Source organism: Oryctolagus cuniculus, chromosome 5 (assembly GCF_051225735.1).
Source record: "Oryctolagus cuniculus isolate XC-2025 breed Fujian yellow rabbit chromosome 5, ASM5122573v1, whole genome shotgun sequence".
Taxonomy (NCBI): Eukaryota; Metazoa; Chordata; class Mammalia; order Lagomorpha; family Leporidae; genus Oryctolagus; species Oryctolagus cuniculus.
In genome coordinates this window covers 61,995,087-62,013,056 of record NC_142871.1, presented here as the reverse complement: position 1 = coordinate 62,013,056, position 17,970 = coordinate 61,995,087, and the positions used below count along the sequence as shown (strand labels likewise).

At 48.8% G+C, this 17,970-nt stretch overlaps 1 protein-coding gene across 10 annotated transcripts in view; it reads left to right on the top strand.

The window, feature by feature from the left end:
• LOC100346633 (uncharacterized) overlaps window positions 1-17,970 on the top strand; it is a 209,292-nt gene that overhangs the window by 73,553 nt on the left and 117,769 nt on the right. For all 10 annotated transcript variants that reach the window (XR_016234560.1, XR_016234562.1, XR_016234561.1 and 7 more), the window contains exons 12-14: window positions 614-726; window positions 1,083-1,221; window positions 1,909-2,091. Coding sequence is in view for 7 of the 10 variants with exons in the window: in XM_089333835.1 (XP_089189961.1) it covers window positions 614-726; window positions 1,083-1,221; window positions 1,909-2,091 (435 nt within the window). In the remaining 3 variants the exon portion in view is untranslated. The remainder of the gene's footprint in view (window positions 1-613; window positions 727-1,082; window positions 1,222-1,908; window positions 2,092-17,970) is intronic.

The following is a 17,970-nucleotide window of genomic DNA, read 5'->3' as shown; positions in this document are numbered from 1 at the left end:
CGGTTCCCCCTGCCACATTCCCCACTTCCGCGGGGGAGCGGCACACCGCCGGCCGGCTCTCTCGGGGGCTGCACAGGTGTTCCTTCAGATAGATGTTCCTGGTGCATGTTGTCTCTCTCCTCCTTTATAGTCCTCTTCCACCAATCCCAACTCTGCTACCCACATGCCGAGTACGCTGCTCTCCTCCAATCAGGAGCAGGTCCTACAGTTCACTGGTTGAACTGGAGGCAGCTGTGTAGAAGCTGTTTTCGCCTCTCCCAGCGCCATATTGTGGGAGAGCAGATGCATAGAATAAGTCTTAATTCCAGTAACTTAGTCTAGTCCGAGTTGCTCCCAGTTGCTCCCCACAGAAGCACAGCCAGGAATTGAACCCAGGTGCTCTGATAGCGGATATGGGCAGTCCAACCCAGCCAACATCTCACCCACTGGGTCAGACTCCTGCCCCAGCATCCAGATTTTCCTATGTCAGCGTGAAATGCGTCAAGATGCTCTTCTACTTATTTGTCTAAATTTGCTCTGGCTCATGAGGTTTAATTTTGCAATGACTCAACTATGATTTGTTAATAATACTGCAAGTGCTTATGTAATTAAACTAATGCTAATGTTTTAACAGAATGGAAACACAAAGGATGATGACCTTTCTGTGGAACAAAATGAAAATGAACTAGCTCAAAGGAGTCCCAGCCAATGGACTGATAGGCCTGTCAAGCAGAGAGAAGAGACAGGGTAAAATTAAATCATTTTATTGGTGACTGGGGGAAATGGATTAGAACGCCGGGGGAAAGTTGAGTGACTGATTAATATGTAGCTTCCATGTTAACTCAAATACATTTGAAGTCAGAATGCAAGCAAGGCTGTTAAAACAGGTCAGACAACTAAATTAATGTTTCACTCTAAGACTGGGTCTTTAACAAGAGTAATTGCTAAGAGAAATGTCTTGTTGTATTTCTAGAGTGATGATTTTCCCTCCAGTGCATTTGTGAAGGGCAGCTGTTATGAAATGGTCTTGCATTTGTGTAGGTGAACTTTTTGAACCGCTTTGAGATGCAAGGTCTGTGTTATCTTTCTACTGCCTGCTCAAGGTACAACTACGCAATGACCCTACAACTGCTGGGCCTGGATGATGAGGGGGCTGAGCCCGGTGCACGGGATCCTGTCCTGATGAGAGGGGCCTACTTGTCCTTTCTGTATCTGCGCCACCTGCGGATCAGGGAGCTGCAGGTGGGTGGCCCCCCACACTGGTTTTAAGCACCTGGAATGTCTGGTTGTCTGTTTTCTGTTGCTAGAACAGAATGCCTGAGGCTGGGTAATTTGTAAAGAAAGGAGGTTTATTTATAAGCTCACAGCCTGAGAGTGTCAAGGGCATGGTAGGGCATTGGCTTGGCGCTGCTGAGGGCCTCACAGGCAATGGCATCGGCATATCACCCACAGTGGGAGTGTGTGCAACAGGAAGAGATGACATGGCGATAAAGGAAGCCAGACGCAGGTTCAGAGAGCAGTTTCACTGTTTGATAGCAACTCACTCTCAAGGGAACTAACCAGGGTCCATGAGGACTGCATTAATCCCTTCCAAGGGCAGCACCCCCACCTCCCCCAGGCCCCACCGTGTGGAGGGTCTACTGCCTCTCACCTTAACACACTGGGGACCAAGCTTCCAAGACGCAACACCCTGGGGGACAAACCATATCCCAAGATCAGGTGCTTGCCTGCTATTCCAGTGCAATGCGTTTCTATACTTTTGCTCTTTGTTCTGAGGTTTCCCATGAACTCAGCCCCTTTCTGGAGTGGTGCACTCCTCTCTCCACGGCAGGGGTGACCTGCCACCCTTGAGGCCCCCATCCAGCGTCGCTCTGTAGGCTGGGACGAGGCATAGGGCAGTGTCCTGATTCTGTTCCTTCTCTGTTTCAGCGCATCTGCTTGGGAATTCTGAACTATTTCAGATCCGTGGAGCGAACCTTGACCATCAACACTTCAGGCCTTACTGTGGCTTCAGGGGACATGGTCCCCACCACGGAAGACAGTTGCTGGGCAAACGTGGCCAAAGAAGGCTTGGGCGCCTTGCAAGGCCGCGGGTCCTCTGCCGAGCACAAGGTGAGGTATTCTGTCAGTTTTTCTTCCTGATGAGTCCCATCTCCCAAGCCATTTTTTTCCTAACACCTGGAATCCGATAACATGATGGAGTAACAGGTGGTAGTGGTAGTGGGTGTCATTTTTCTTATTTTTAAGATTTATTTTATTTATTTGAAAGGCAGAGTTACAGAGAGAGGGAGAGGGAGAGGGAGAGAGAGAGAGAGAGAGAGAGAGAGAGAGACCTGGAGCCAGGAGCTTCTTTCTGGTCTCCCATATGGGAGCAGGGAGGGAGAGGGAGAGGGAGAGGGAGAGGGAGAGGGAGAGGGAGAGGGAGAGGGAGAGAGACCTGGAGCCAGGAGCTTCTTTCTGGTCTCCCATATGGGAGCAGAGGCCCAAACACTTGGGACTCTTCCACTGCTTTCCCAGGTGCACTAGCAGGAAGCTGGATCAGAAGTGGAACAGCTGGAGCTTGAACTGATGCTCATATGGGATGCCGGTGCTGTAGGCAGCAGCTTAATCTGCTGTATCACAGTGTCGGCCCTGATGGGGTGTTCTTAGCAAAAAGGCTTTCTAAAAAATTATAGAGGGGTGGACACTTGGCCTAGCAGTGAAATGGCCAGTTAACAGGACTGCATTGCATGTGGAAATACCTGGGTTTGAACCTTCCTCCAGCTGCTGATTCCGGCTCCCTCCCAATGAGGACCCTGGCTGATGTCATGAGGTCCTGCCATCCACACAGGAGACCTGGATTGAGTTCTACCCAGCGCTAGCGCTGGCTGTCGTAGGCATTTGGCAAGTGAACAAATGCATGGGAACTAATGAATTCTGTCTGCACCACACCACCCCACCGATCTCTGTGCCTCTCAAAAGTAAATATAAACTTAACACAGTAGCAAAAGGGGAAATGGCTTTTTTAGCCACAATAAAATGCCGTGTCCATCTTATAGTGGGACACAGGAAGAAAGCACTCCGGGGGCCGCAGTAGGCAGGAAAACATTTCAGCTGCTGGTCCGTTGACTTCATAGTGAAGGGAGTGTGAGGGGCCCTTTCTGTTGTCCCAGCCTGAGAAGCAGCTGCCCCGACAGACAGGCCCTCGTGAGACCTTGGCATTGCCACAGGGACCTTGTTCTGTCTTCCAAGCCCGAATGAGAAAAACAAAGGCAGAAAAAATGGAAAGAGATCAACAATAAGAAGTCATTTATTCTGCCAACAACCAGTTTGTCCTTTGACGCTTTTGATGTCTCTTGAACATATTTTTTTTTAACTTTTGTTTAATGAATATAAATTTCCAAAGTACAGCTTGTGGATTACAATGGCTCCCCCCCCATAACTTCCCTCCCACCCGCAACCCTCCCCTCTCCCGCTCCCTCTCCTCCTCCATTCACATCAAGATTCATTTTCAATTCTCTTTATATACAGAAGATCAATTTCCATTCACATCAAGATTCATTTTCTATTCTCTTTATATACAGAAGATCAGTTTAGCATACATTTAGTAAAGATTTCAACAGTTTGCTCCCACACAGAAACATAAAGTGAAAAATACTGTTTGAGTACTAGTTATAGCATTAAATCTCAATGTATAGCACACTAAGGACAGAGATCCTACATGAGGAGTAAGTGCACAGTGACTCCTGATGTTGACTTAACAAATTGACACTCTTGTTTATGGCCTCAGTAATCACCCTAGGCTCTTGTCATGAGCTGCCAAGGCTAGAGAAGCCCCCTGAGTTCACCGACTCTGATCATATTTAGACAAGGCCATGGTCAAAGTGGAAGTTCTCTCCTCCCTTCAGAGAAAGGTACCTCCTTCTCTGATGACCCATTCTTTTTTTTTAAAAACTTTTATTTAATGAATATAAATTTCCAAAGTATGGCTTATGGATTACAATGGTTTCCCCCCATAACGTGCCTCCCACCCTCAACCCTCCCCTTTCCCACTCCCTCTCCCCTTCCAATCACATCAAGATTCATTTTCGATTCTCTTTATATACAGAAGATCAGTTTAGCATACATTAAGTAAAGATTACAACAGTTTGCTCCCACACAGACACATAAAGTGAAAAATAGGCCGGCACCGCGGCTCACTAGGCTAATCCTCTGCCTTGTGGCGCTGGCACTCTGGGTTCTAGTCCCGGTCGGGGCATCGGATTCTGTCCCGGTTGCCCCTCTTCCAGGCCAGCTCTCTGCTGTGGCCAGGGAGTGCAGTGGAGGATGGCCCAGGTGCTTGGGCCCTGCACCCCATGGGAGACCAGGATAAGTACCTGGCTCCTGCCATCGGATCAGCACGGTGCGCCGGCCGCAGCGCGCCAGGGCTGCAGCGGCCATTGGAGGGTGAACCAACGGCAAAAGGAAGACCTTTCTCTCTGTCTTTCTCTCTCACTGTCCACTCTGCCTGTCAAAAAAAAAAAAAGTGAAAAATAATAGATGATTTTTTAAATGATGATGAAATCAGATCAGACCTATTGTGATGACCCATTCGTTCCACTGGGATCTCACTCGTGGAGATCTTTCATTTAGTGTTTTTTTTTTTTTTTTTTTTTTTTTTGCCCCCAGAGTGTGGGAGCAAACCGGACTAGACTGAGTTACTGGAATTAAGACTTATTCTATGCATCTGCTCTCCCACAATATGGCACTGGGAGAGAAGTAAACAGCTTCCGCACAGCTGCCTCCAGTTCAACCAATAAACTGTAGGACTTGCTACTGATTGGAGGAAAGCGTGTGGGCAGCCGAGTTAGGATTGGCGGAGGAGGACTATAAAGGAGGAGAGAGACGGCATTCACCAGGAACATCTAAGGGGAACACCTGTGCAGCCCCCAGAGAGCCGGCCGGCGGTGTGCCGCTCCCCTGCGGAAGTGGGGAATGTGGCCAGGGGGAACTGCCCTTCCACGGAGGTGGAAGGGATAGTAGCCAACCCGGGAAGAACCAACAGCAAACCCGGGGAGGGCCGAGCAGACGAAAGAACAGCGCAGGGTCCTGTGTCGTTCCTCCACGAAGAGGGGGAGCGACATAATGGTGCCGTGACTCGGGTATGAAGCCTAGGCAGGGTTTAGTGTCGTTCCTCCATGAAGAGGGGGAGCGACATAATGGTGCCGTGACTCGGATAGGAAACCCAGGACGGATAGGAAACCTAGCTTGGATAGGAAACCTAGGATGGATAGGAAACCTAGGACGGATAGGAAACTTAGGAGTGAAGAACTGGGAGCCAGCAGGCGGCTCGACCAGAGTGTGAGCCGCAGGTCACCGAACACAGGCACGCATCAGCGCCTAAAAACCTCCTCACAACATGGCGAAGAGAGGACCCGGATTCGGTTTGCCTGATTGATAGGACTTGTAAGAACCTGTAGCAACTCTAGCAAGTAGAGCAGAGTGTGTGCCGCGGGACACCGAAGACAGGCGCGTATCAACGCCAAAAATAAAAAGAAAGGGGGATCTGTGGGGAGCAAACCGGACTAGACTGAGTTACTGGAATTAAGACTTATTCTATGCATCTGCTCTCCCACAATGGCGCTGGGAGAGAAGTAAACAGCTTCCGCACAGCTGCCTCCAGTTCAACCAATAAACTGTAGGACTTGCTACTGATTGGAGGAGAGCGTGTGGGCAGCCGAGTTAGGATTGGCGGAGGAGGACTATAAAGGAGGAGAGAGACGGCATTCACCAGGAACATCTAAGGGGAACACCTGTGCAGCCCCCAGAGAGCCGGCCGGCGGTGTGCCGCTCCCCTGCGGAAGTGGGGAATGTGGCCAGGGGGAACTGCCCTTCCACGGAGGTGGAAGGGATAGTAGCCAACCCGGGAAGAACCAACAGCAAACCCGGGGAGGGCTGAGCAGACGAAAGAACAGCGCAGGGTCCTGTGTCGTTCCTCCACGAAGAGGGGGAGCGACATAATGGTGCCGTGACTCGGGTATGAAGCCTAGGCAGGGTTTAGTGTCGTTCCTCCATGAAGAGGGGGAGCGACACCAGAGTGTCTTGGTTTCCATGCCTGAAATACTCTCATGGGCATTTCAGCCAGATCCACATGCCTTAAGGGCTGATTATGAGGCCAGAGTGCTGTTAGGACATTTGCCATTCTATGGGTCTGCTGAGTATCTCACTTCCCATGTTGGATCATTCTCTCCCTTTTTGATTCTATCAGCTAGTATTTGCAGACACTATTCTTGTTTGTGTGATCCCTTTGGTTCCTAGTCCTATCATTACAATCAGTTGTGAACAGAAATTGATCACTGGGACTAGTGAGATGGCATTGGTACATGCCACCTCGATGGGATTGAATTCGAATCCCCTGGTATGTTTCTAACTCTACCATTTGAGGTAAGTCAGCTTGAGCATGTCCCGAATTGCACATCTCTTCCCTCTCTTATTCCCACTCTTATATTTAACAGCGATCACTTTTCAGTTAAGTTTCAGCACTTAAGAAGAATTGTGTATTGATTACAGTATTCAACCAAAAGTATTAAGTAGAATAAAAAAAATACTAAGAGGGATAACATATTAAGCTGCTCATCAACAGTCAGGGTGAGGGCTGATCAAGTCACCGTTTCTCATAGTGTTCATTTCACTTTAACAGGTTTCCTTTTTGGTGCTCAGTTAGTTGTCACCTATCAAGGAGAACAAGTGGTATTTGTCCCTTTGGGATTGGCTCATTTCACACAACATAATGTTTTCCAAATTCCTAACAGGGATCACTTTTCAGTTAAAATGTAAACACCTAAGAATAATTGTGTGTTAATCACAGAGTTCAACCAACGGTACTAGAACAAAAAAGAAAATACTAAAATGGATAAAGTATTACATTGTACATCAACCTGACGGTTGAACATATTTTTTATACAGTGTATAGAAGTTAAACACTGCCTGACAAAAGACCAATGAGACAAATGTGTTAAGTTCCTTTCTTCTTTTTTTAAAGAAATTTATTTATTTATTTGAAAGTCAGAGTTACACAGAGAGAGAAGGAGAGGCAGAGAGAGAGAGAGAGAAAGAGAGGTCTTCCATCCACTGGTTCACTCCCCAATTGGCTGCAAAGGCCAGAGTTGCACCAATCTGAAGCCAGGAGCCAGGAGCTTCTTCCAGGTCTCCCACGTGGGTGCAGGGGCCCAGGGACTTGGGCCATCTTCTACTGCTTTCCCAGGCCATAGCAGAGAGCTGGATCGGAAGTGGAGCAGCCAGGACCAAAACCAGCACCCATATGGGATGCCAGTATTTCAGGCCAGGACGTTAACCTGCTGTGCCACAGCACCAGCCCCATGCTCCTTTCTTTGAGAACAAGTTGCAAGTGCCTTCATTTTAAGACTATTGTTGACACTTTTGCAATATTTTTGTCACTGTCTCTAGAAAGTTTATTCCTCAATAAGAGCTTAATATGAATTTTATCTTCTTGAAAGATGCTAGATTGCCAATATGAAAAATATTTAGCCACTAGATCAATCCAATTCTAACCTGGTGTGGCCCCTCTCCTGCTGGTCATGCCTGGAGCAGCAGTGTCCTGTAGAAATACAATGTGTGCCACATACATAATTCAAGGATTTAGTAGATACATTTTTAAAAGTATAAGGGAACATATGAAATTAATGTTAATAATGTAACCAAATTTATGCAAGATAGCACCCTTTCCTTATGTAATCAGTATTAAGAAGCCAATTATGCAGTATATGTTTTTGTCAAAAGTCTTCAAAATCTGGGGTGTATATATATTTATATATATAATTTTCATTTATTTATTTGAGACACAGAGAAAGACACACAAAGAGACTCCCATCCACTAATTCACTCCCAAAATACCTACAATGGCTGGCACTGGGAACTCAGTCCGGTTGCCCACATTGGTGGCAGGAACCCAATCACTTTGTCCATTGCCACTGCTTCCCAGGGTCCTCGTTAGCAGACGCCTGAGTCAGGACTGGAGTCAGAACCCAGGGACTGCAATGTAGGATGCTGCCTTCCCATTCGGGGTCTCCACTGCTAAGTCAAACCTTTACCCCTGCTATAGGTTTTATACAGAAGCCACATTTCAACCCACACAAATCTTCTCTCTCCTTGGTAAATCTCTACTGTGGTTGCAGAAGCCATTCAAAGATCACCTCTCTTTTGAAATCCATGTCTATGAGGGGGTCTTCAAAAAGTTCATGAACAATTCATATTATAAAAACACTTTAGACTGGTGCCGCGGCCCACTAGGCTAATCCTCCACCTTGCACGATCAGCACCTCAGGTTCTAGTCCCGGTCGGGGCACCGGATTCTGTCCCGGTTGCCCCTCTTCCAGGCCAGCTCTCTGCTGTGGCCAGGGAGTGCAGTGGAGGATGGACCAAGTGCTTGGGCCCTGCACCCCATGGGAGACCAGGATAAGTACATGGCTCCTGTCATCGGATCAGCGCGGTGCGCCAGCTGCAGCACGCTGGCCGCGGCGGCCATTGGAGGGTGAACCAACGGCAAAGGAAGACCTTTCTCTCTGTCTCTCTCTCTCACTGTCCACTCTGCCTGTCAAAAAAATAAAAATTAAAAAAAAAAACACTTTGCATGAGATTAGAAGGTTTTGGCATCCAAAGAAACCTACCTTTTGTTTCCATTTTCCATGAACTTTAGAAACAATTTATTTGAGAGGCCAAGAGAGAATGAGAGATAGAGAGAGCCCCTTACCAGTCTGTGACAACAGGATCAAATGCACACAATGGCCAGGGCTGAGCTGGGCTCAGAGCCAGGAGCTGGGGTGCAACCCAGGCCTCTCACAGAGGTGGCAAGAACCCAACTACTTGGGTGTCACCCCGTCTCTCAGGGTCTGCATTAGCAGAAAGCTAGAGTCGGGAGCTGCAGCTGTGTTCTGAATCCAGGCACTCAGACATGGGATGTGGGTTTCTTAACTTCTAGGCCAAACACCTGTTCCCTCCATGTACCAGGTACTGTTCTAGGAACTGGGGACACCATGGTCAACAAACCCAACACAACTTCTTGCTGTCATGGGACTGATTCCTAGAGAGAGACAGACATTATAAAACAAGTAGCCTATATAGAATGCCAGGTGGTTTGGCACTAATGCTTCCCAAGGCTTCCTCACCACTTGCATTAGGCTGGGACCTTGTGACTAGCTTGGGCCAATGGGCTGTGAGCAGAGATGGCATGTGTCACTTCTGGTCCAAAGTACTTTGGAGCTGGTCCTTGACCTTCTACCTCCCTTCTCCTGCTGCGGCTGGTGGGAGGCACCTGTCGAGATGGAGGTCTCAGAGGGACATGGCAGGGTCATGGGGCCACTGTGGCCAGACAGCTGCTTAGAGAGCAGTGGGTCCTGTGGCAGGTTATACACAAGTGACATGAGTGATAAATCCATTTAAGTGTTAGGTCACTGAACTTTGGGGTGGTTTATCACAGAATGACCTAACCTTTGTGGACTTGGGAAGGTAGCATAGGTGCTGTGAGGAGACACTAAATAGGAAAGGGCACTAGAGAGAGCCGGGGCTTAGTGATGGGAGATTAAAGTTGTTGGATATCAGGTGGTCAGGGAAGGCCTTACTGAGTAGAGTCCTACCTTGACATTTGGAAAAAGAGTGCCACACAGGAGAGAGCCAGTGCAAAGGCCCTGAGGCAGGGCCATGCCCAGCAATGTTGCAGAAAGGGCAAGGGGCTCAGTGTGACCAGGGTACACCCAGGAGAATGCGGTGAACACGGAGCCTTGAGAGATGGGAGGAGGCTCTGTCAGGCCTTGTGGGCCACTGTGAGGACTTTGTTTCTGACTATGAGTGAGAAGGGAAGCCCTTGCAGGGCTCTGAGTGTACAAGTTATGTGATTTGATGGACATTTTGACACTCGTGCTGCTGGCTTAGGCACAGACCTGAAGATGGTCTCGGGCCAACGCGGGGAGACTAGCCAGGAGGCTATTGCATTCACCAAACCAGAGCCCATGTGTCTGAGAGGAGAGCATGGTGAGAAATGGTCAGGTTCTGGATGTATTTTATGTGTGTTTTGGTGGCAGAGCAAGGGAGCGACAGAGAAACAGAGACAGATGGAGACCGAGAGAGAGAAGAGACAGCTCCCATCTGCTGGTTCACTCCTCAAATGCCTGCAGTAGTCAGGGTTGGAGCTGGGAGCTAGCAACCCAACCCAGGTCTTCCATGTGGGTGTCAGGGACCCAGTTATTTGAGTCCTTAGTGCTGCTTCGTGGGGTCTGCACTGGAAGGGAACTGAGTGGGAAACAGAAGCTGGAAATCCAACTCCAGCTCTCTGATACGAGACACAGACATCTTAATTGCTAAGCTAAAAGCCTGCTCTCTGGATATATGTTTTTAAAGATTTATTTATTTGAAATGCAGAGTGACAGAGACAGAGACATAGAAATGCTTCCATCTGTTGGTTCACTCTGCAAATGCCTGCAACAGCCAGGGCTGAGTTAGACCAATGCCAGGAGCCAGGAACCCCATCTGGGTCTCCCATGTGGGTGGCAGGGACCCAAGCACTTCAGTTGCTTTCCAAGAGACATCGACAGGGAGCTTGATCAGAAGTGGAACAGCTGGGTCTCGAACACATTGCAGCACAGCGCCCGCGCCTCTGGGATGTATTTTAACTGAAATATGACTGCAGTAGATTTTTGGGAAGATCAGGGGATCTCAGTTCAGGACATGGGAAGTTTGTGATGCTTACTAGAGATGCAGGTGACAAAAGGAAGTGGAGAGCTGGAAATGTGTTGTTTGCATAGTGGATTTAATAAGTGTTTATTTGACAAGAGACGGATTGAGAAGAAGGTTAACTCAGCAGAGAAATATTATCTATATTGGCAAAAGGACTAAAATTCGCATTAGCAAGTGAAGGCAGAGGAGACTAGGGAGAAAAGAACGAATGATGGGTGATAAACTTCCCTGTGTTACTTTATTCAGAAAATAGGTATTTTGGCATTGGATCAAGTTCAGTCTTAAAAACATATGAATCATTCCAAAATCATGTTTCTCACCCAAACAGATCATTACTGCCCTCTCCCTCCTGCTACTACTCCGAGCACAACGTTCAAGGGCTGGCTCTGTAAACCCCAGACCTGCAGGAGGAGGGTCTTCCCCACAGCCATGGGGAAAGCTAGAATGAAAAGTGAACAAGCGGCCGGAGCCGCGGCTCACTAGGCTAATCCTCCGCCTTGCGGCGCCGGCACACAGGGTTCTAGTCCCAGTTGGGGCGCCGGATTCTGTCCTGGTTGCTCAGATCAGCGCGGTGTGCCCGCCACAGTGCGCCGGCCGCAGCGGCCATTGGAGGGTGAACCAACGAAGCTTTTCTCTCTGTCTCTCTCTCTCACTGTCCACTCTGCCTTTAAAAAAAAAAAAAAGTGAACAAGGAAGCATCGCAGGGACCGGACGCTCTGGCTGCCTGGTCTTCAAAGTGCATCTCCTGCACATTTCAGACGGTCCGAGGGAGGAGAAGAGCAAAGGACGGCAGAAAGAGAAGGAACATGGGTGGTGCCCGAACAATCAGCATGGGAGGGGAGACTGGGAAAACAACTATTTAAATAGATGACTGGGGCCTGCGCTATGGTGCACGGGGTCAAGCCCCTGCCTGCAGTGCCAGCATCCCATAGGGCCACCAGTTCAAGTCCCAGCTGCTCCACATCCAATCCAACTCCTTGCCAATGTGCCTGCAAAAGCAGTGGAGGATGACTCAGGACCTTGAGCCCCTACACCCACATGGAGACCTGCAAGAAGGCTTGTGGCCATTTGGGGAGTGAACTAGTGGAGGGGTGATTCTCTCTCTCTCTCTCTCTCTGCCTCTCTGTACTTTGCCCTTTACATAAATACATAAATAAATAAAGGTCATCAACCTAAAAATAGATTATATTAGGGCAGGTGTTTTGCACAGCTGTGAAGCACCTGCTCAGGACACCCGTATTCCATATCAAAGTGCCTGGGACCAGTTCCTGGCTCTGTTTCTGATCCCAGCTTCATGCTAACACACACCCAGGGAGGCAGCAGGCGAGGTCTTGGGCACTTGGGGCCTTACCATCCATGTGGAAGACCCAGACTGAGTTCTAGGTTCCTGGCCTTGACCTGGCCAGCCCCAGCTGCTGCAGGCAGTTGGGGGGTGAACCAGCAGATGGGAGATCTCTGTCTGCCGTATTTCTCTCTCAAATAAGTAAGATAATTTTAAGTTCATTACAGCATAGATAATGACATTAAAGTTGGCATCTTACTCTACTGTTGCTTCCATCAGCATCGGAACTCAACTCAGGAGCCATTTCTTTATAGACCTTGTAAAATCCCCCTCTATGGGAATATCAGCAAAGACTTTTATTGTAAAATGCTTAAATAATTTTTCCCTCCAAGAAAAGAGCTCATTATGCATAACAAGAGACAGGAGCCCAATCCCAACCCCGTAGTTTACAAATCTAAGAGAGCTGTGTATGCGTCATTCACGACATGTCATTTTCTCAGCACCTGTTCTGTTTCCCCGGGTACCGCTCCCTTTGTAAGAAGCAATCATTTCACTTTTGCAGTTCTAGTTAAAGGAGGCTCTGAATTATGAAAATGTTTTGTGACTAAAGAACAACAAAAAGCAAAGCAAAAGCAAACAAGCTGCTAGAAGAATGCTTTGCTATGAAATATCCCCTTGATAGGCCATTACATGCCACGATCACACGTGTACTTAGAAGGGTTCCAAGTTTCTGCTTGAATGCTTATGAGTCTAATTCATGACAGCACATAAGAACTAAGTACAGACCATGGGACGGAGGGGCCCAGAGAGTGTCCTGTCCACCTTTCTAATATTGGCCATCACCCACTTGTGTTCAGAGAGTGTCCTGTCATGTGCAGTGGGCAGTGCAAACCAAGCGACAGGCCTATAGAGAGCCAGGCACTGATGAAAATGTAAAGATAAATGGATTCCATACAATAAATGGTTATGGAGCAAAGTGTTTATGTTGTAGAATGAATAGGGGCCAGCATTGTGGTGCAGTGGGCTAAGCCATAGCCTGCCACTCCAGCACCCCAATGTCTGATATGTGCTCCCATGTGAATGAACCTTGAAGGTATTATGCTACATGAAACAAACCTCACCTATATGAGGTACTTAGAAGTGATAAAATTCGCAGGGGCTGGGGAGAGGAAGAAACTGGAGGCTACTGTTTAGTGGGGGACAGATGTTCAGTTTTGCAAGATGGAAGAACTGGAGATGGTGGTGGTGTTGCCTGAACAACATGGGGATGTATTTAATGCCACTGAGCTGCACACTTAGAAATTGTTGTAACATTTATGTTCTGTGTTACATATATGTGGCTTATATCCAGCCCAATGTTTCTTTTTTTTAAATATTTATTTATTTGAAAGGTAGAGTTTCAGAGGCAGAGAGAGAGAGAGAGAGGTCTTCCATCCTCTGGTCTACTCCCCAAATGGCTGCAACTGCTGGAGCTGGGCCCATCTAAAGCCAGGAGCCAGGAGTTTCTTCCAGGTCTCCCACGCGGGTGCAGGGGCCCAAGAACTTGAGCCATCCCCTACTGCTTTCCCAGGCCATAGGAGAGAGCTGGATCAGAAGTGGAGCAGCCAGGACTTGAACCAGTGCCTATATGGGATGCTGGCACTGCAGGCACCTGCTACACCATAGCACTGGCCACCAGTCCAGTGTTTCTTAAGCTTTTTTACATCATGGATCCCCCAGTGAATACCCTTTTTAAGCATTTTTCCCCCTAATCACTACTACCCAAGGAAATGTTGAAACCAGAGATAGGCCATCTGTTTGCATATGCACAGTATGTAGGTCTGCACATTATACATAAGATAATAAGAATTTTTTTAACCCTCCAAGAACCAGCAGCATTATCATTCCCGTAGAGAAGTGATATATATGCTGCAGGGACATGAGAGCAAAATCTTTGAGGGCAAAACACAGGATTCTTGACTATAGATATTAAAAGTACAGGTAGAGATCATAAATCATAGACTTGAAGAAAGCTATGTGCAAAAATAGCAAAAAAGCACTCATGTATTCATCCTTTCTCTTATTTAACAAGTATTTTCTGAGTGCCTCTATATGTAAGATGAGAACTAAGCAATAACACGGCCCTCACCCTTCCCATACTTTATAACCCAGAGGGAGAGGTAAATGTTAGAAGTCACACAGCGGCATCACTAAGAGTCTTCAAAGAGTGATGGTGAGATACATGACGGCCCAGGCAGGCGGTCGGCAGGGTGGGGTGGGGTGAAAGTGACAATTGAGCTGAGGTTGGAAGATAAAGAGAGTTTTTAGGCAGAGAGGAGAGGGAGCCTTTCCACTGACCGGGGACAGCCTGTGTTGTGGACCTGTGGCCAGTGCAAGCGTGACATCCACAAGAAACCAAAAGAAGTTGTGAGTGGCTGGAACACAGCAAGACAGGACAAAACAGGTGCAAAATGAAACAAGCCCAGGGTTTTTCAAGCCTGGCTCTAGTGATCAAAGATCTAGTGATCTTTGCTGTGAGAGGCTGTTCTATGCATTAAATGATATTTGGCAACACCCCTGGCCTCTACCTCTGTCAGGGGCGGGGATTGTCCAGGCTGTGGGCCATAAAAGGCCTGTGAAGTCATTTGGTCTGGCCCTGCTGAGGCAACTGTAAACAGGATTCAAAATTCAATAAGTCTACAGCAGTTTAATTTTTAAGTTGATAATTTTGTATGACCCACCAAAGATGTCATAATTAGGGCATATATATATAGTTGTGCCTAGATGCTACTCCCCACCACATGTCCTTAAGTTGTGACATTCAAAGTATCTCCACACCTGGCCAGATTTCTCTGGGGGATGTAAGCTCCCTCAGTTAGGAAGCACTGGACCAAAGAGACAGCTACAGGCCGGATCCTGCAGGCCTTGTTAAAAAGTGCTTTGTGGTATTCTATGAGCAATAGGAAGCCTTTCAGAATTTTTAAGGAGGCCTGGGATGACATAATCAGAAATGCATTTCTAGAAGATCCTCTGCCAACAGGGGGTGAGGTGGAGGGGATGTGGACCAGGCCAGAGGGGATGTGGACAAACCAGTTAGGAGGCCAGACCAGTTTAGACACTCCTAGAGGAGTCCCAGGGAAAGATAATAACAGCTTGGACGGGTGGTGGGTGGCAGAGATGGAAAGAAGTGGGTGGACGTTGAGAAATAGGAAGGAAACCCAGCAGGACTTGGTGATAGATTGGACATGTCGGGAAGGACTCTCACCAGAGCAAGTGGCCTAGCTTTGTAGGGGAAGATTGCACTGCTTGATCATGTTAAAGCTGAGGGCTGGGGCCAGGGCCAGTGCTGTGGTGTGGTGGGTAAGACCTCCACCTGCAGCGCCAGCATCCCATATGGGCGCTGGTTTGAGTCCTGGCTGCTCCACTTTCAATCCAGCTCCCTGCTAATTTTCCATGGGAAAGCAGTTGAAGATGACAATTCCTTGGGCCCCCGTACTCACATGGGAAACGCACGAGAAGCTCCTGGCTTCGGCTTGGCCCAGCCCTGGCTGTTGCGGCCATTTGGAGACTGAACCAACACACTCCCTCTCTTTCTGCCTCTGCTTCCCCTTCTCTGTAACTTTTTCAAATAAGTAAATAAATCTTTAAAAGAAAAAAAAAAAGTTGAGGGACTCCTGAGTTGCCCCAGAAAGGATGCCACAGATGTCACTGGGTACCCGGGTCCTGAGCTCCAAGAAGTCTGAATTAGAGATAGGAATTGGGGAGCAGATGACACAGGGTGGTGGTCAACTGAGCTATGAACGCAGAAGTAAGATGGGAGGAAAAGGTGAGGTTCAAGGACTGGCACCTGAGGGGGCCCTGAGACAGAAACACATGCTTCAAGGTGTCGGGGAAGGAGAATGTGGAGTCGCAGCTGCCCCAGGGGGAGAGTGAGTCAGGCGGCACGGAGCACTGAGCTGTGTCGGTCCTCCGTGGAGCCCCTGGGGATGACAAAGAAGTCTGTGGGTGGAGAGCGAAAAAGGTCACCGTCGGCCTTGGCCAGAGTGGTCTGGAGGCTTGGCAGGGCCGGGGACGGGAGGGAATGAAGGGGTTAAGGAGAAGGAGGTGAGGAAATGGAGTAGAGGAAATGGGATAGCCTCTTGGAGGCAGACCACCCGGAGGCCAGACCGGAAGCTGAGCGAGGGTGCGAGTGTGCTTCTCTGTCCGTGGGGAAGAGTCTGGTGGAGAGGAACTGGATAACCGAGGAGGACATGGGTGCTTCCAAGGGGGAGGGGACGGGATTCAAAGCACTGGGAGGAAAGTGGCCCTGGGAAGGGCAGTGGCTCAGTCCTATTGTGAGGAGGGAGGGAGGGAGGGGGTGATGTGGGGAGCCTGGGGAGTCAGCATGGGAGCGGGGGCGGTCAGAGGGAGTGTGAAACCAGGAGATGGTCACGCGGAATGATTCCCAGGAGCAGGGGTCTGAGCTGCCTAAGAAAATGGTCATTGTGCTGGAAGCCCCTGGCCTCAGTGAGTGGCGCAGAGCTGCCAGGACAAAGCTCCCCAGGCTGAGTGGCTCCCAGCAAGCAATTTGCTCTCTCACAAGTCCAAATGCGAGGTGTCCTCAGAACCACGCTTCTTCCGAGGCTCGAGGCTCGGAGGAGATCCTGCCTTACCACACCCAGCTTCCGGGAGTTCCCGGAAGTCACTGACCCCGCTTCTGGGTGTTGCTGGCCGACTCTGGCATTCTCTGGCTTGTATATGCATCACCCTAGTCTCCACTGCTGTCTTCCTGTGGACTTCTTCCCTGCAGGCCTGTCTCCAATTGTCCCTGTGTTTTTTTTTTTTTTTTTTTTTTTTTTAAGATTTATTTACTTGAAAGGCAGAGTTACAGAGAGGCAGAGAGAGAGAGAGGGAGAGATCGGTTGGTCTTCCATCTGCTGGTTCACCCCCAAATGGCCGCAATGGCTGGAGCTGAGCTGATCTGAAGCCAGGAGCCAGGAGCTTCTTCCGGGTCTCCCACACAGGTACAGGGGCCCAGAGACTTGGGCCATCTTCTACTGCTTTCCCAGGCCATAGCAGAGAGCTGGATCAGAAGAAGAGCAGCCGGACTTGCACTGGCGCCCATGTGGGATGCTGGCACTGCAGATGGCAGCTTTACCCACTACTCCATGGCACTGGCCCCCAATTTTCCCTGTTTTTATAATACCAGGGGCAGGCATTTGGCTTAGTGGTTATGATGCTGCTTGGGACGTCACATCCTGTATTAGAGTGCCGGGCTTCAAGTCCCAGCTCTTCTTCGGATCCCAGCTTCCTGCTAGTGCACACCCTGGGGGGCCGCATATGATGGCTCAAGTCGTTAGGTCCCTGCCACCCACACAGGGGACCCAGACTGCATTCCCTGCTCCTGGCCTTGGCTTATCCCAGCACCTGCTGTTGCAGGCATTTGGGGGAATGAACCAGTGGATGCAGCATTCTCTCTCTCTCATAAAAACTCAAAATCAAAATACCAGTCATTGGATTAGGGCTCACCGAAATCCAGTCTGACCTAATTTTAAGTTTCTTGCATCTGTGAAAACCCCATTTGCAAACAAGAGCTCATTCACAAGTTCTAAGAAGATGTGGATTTGTTGGGTGTGTGTGTGTGTGTGTGTGTGTGTGTCACCATTCAACCTGGTACATTAGTGAGACTCAGACATTGCTGATGCATATCAGAAGTACTTAGAGGAAGGAAATGAAAATGTTCACAGCTGAAGTCTGCGGACCCTACGTGCCTCACCTGCGTAATGTCACATCCCCCGCGACAGCTGTGGTAGTGTACATGGTCTCTGTTGTTCCCATGATACAGGCAAGGAAACGGGGGTACAGCCAGGACCTGAACCCAGGCACTTTAACTCCAGAGACCCCCTTTAAGACTAGGCTGGCCTGGCTGCCTTTTCCCAGTGACTTATAATTCATCAGAATAAGAACCAATCCTCTGTAGCTACCTACTTCAGGAAGTACGTCTCCCACCAACATTCTTTGTCCTTGTATTTTCTCTGTACGTG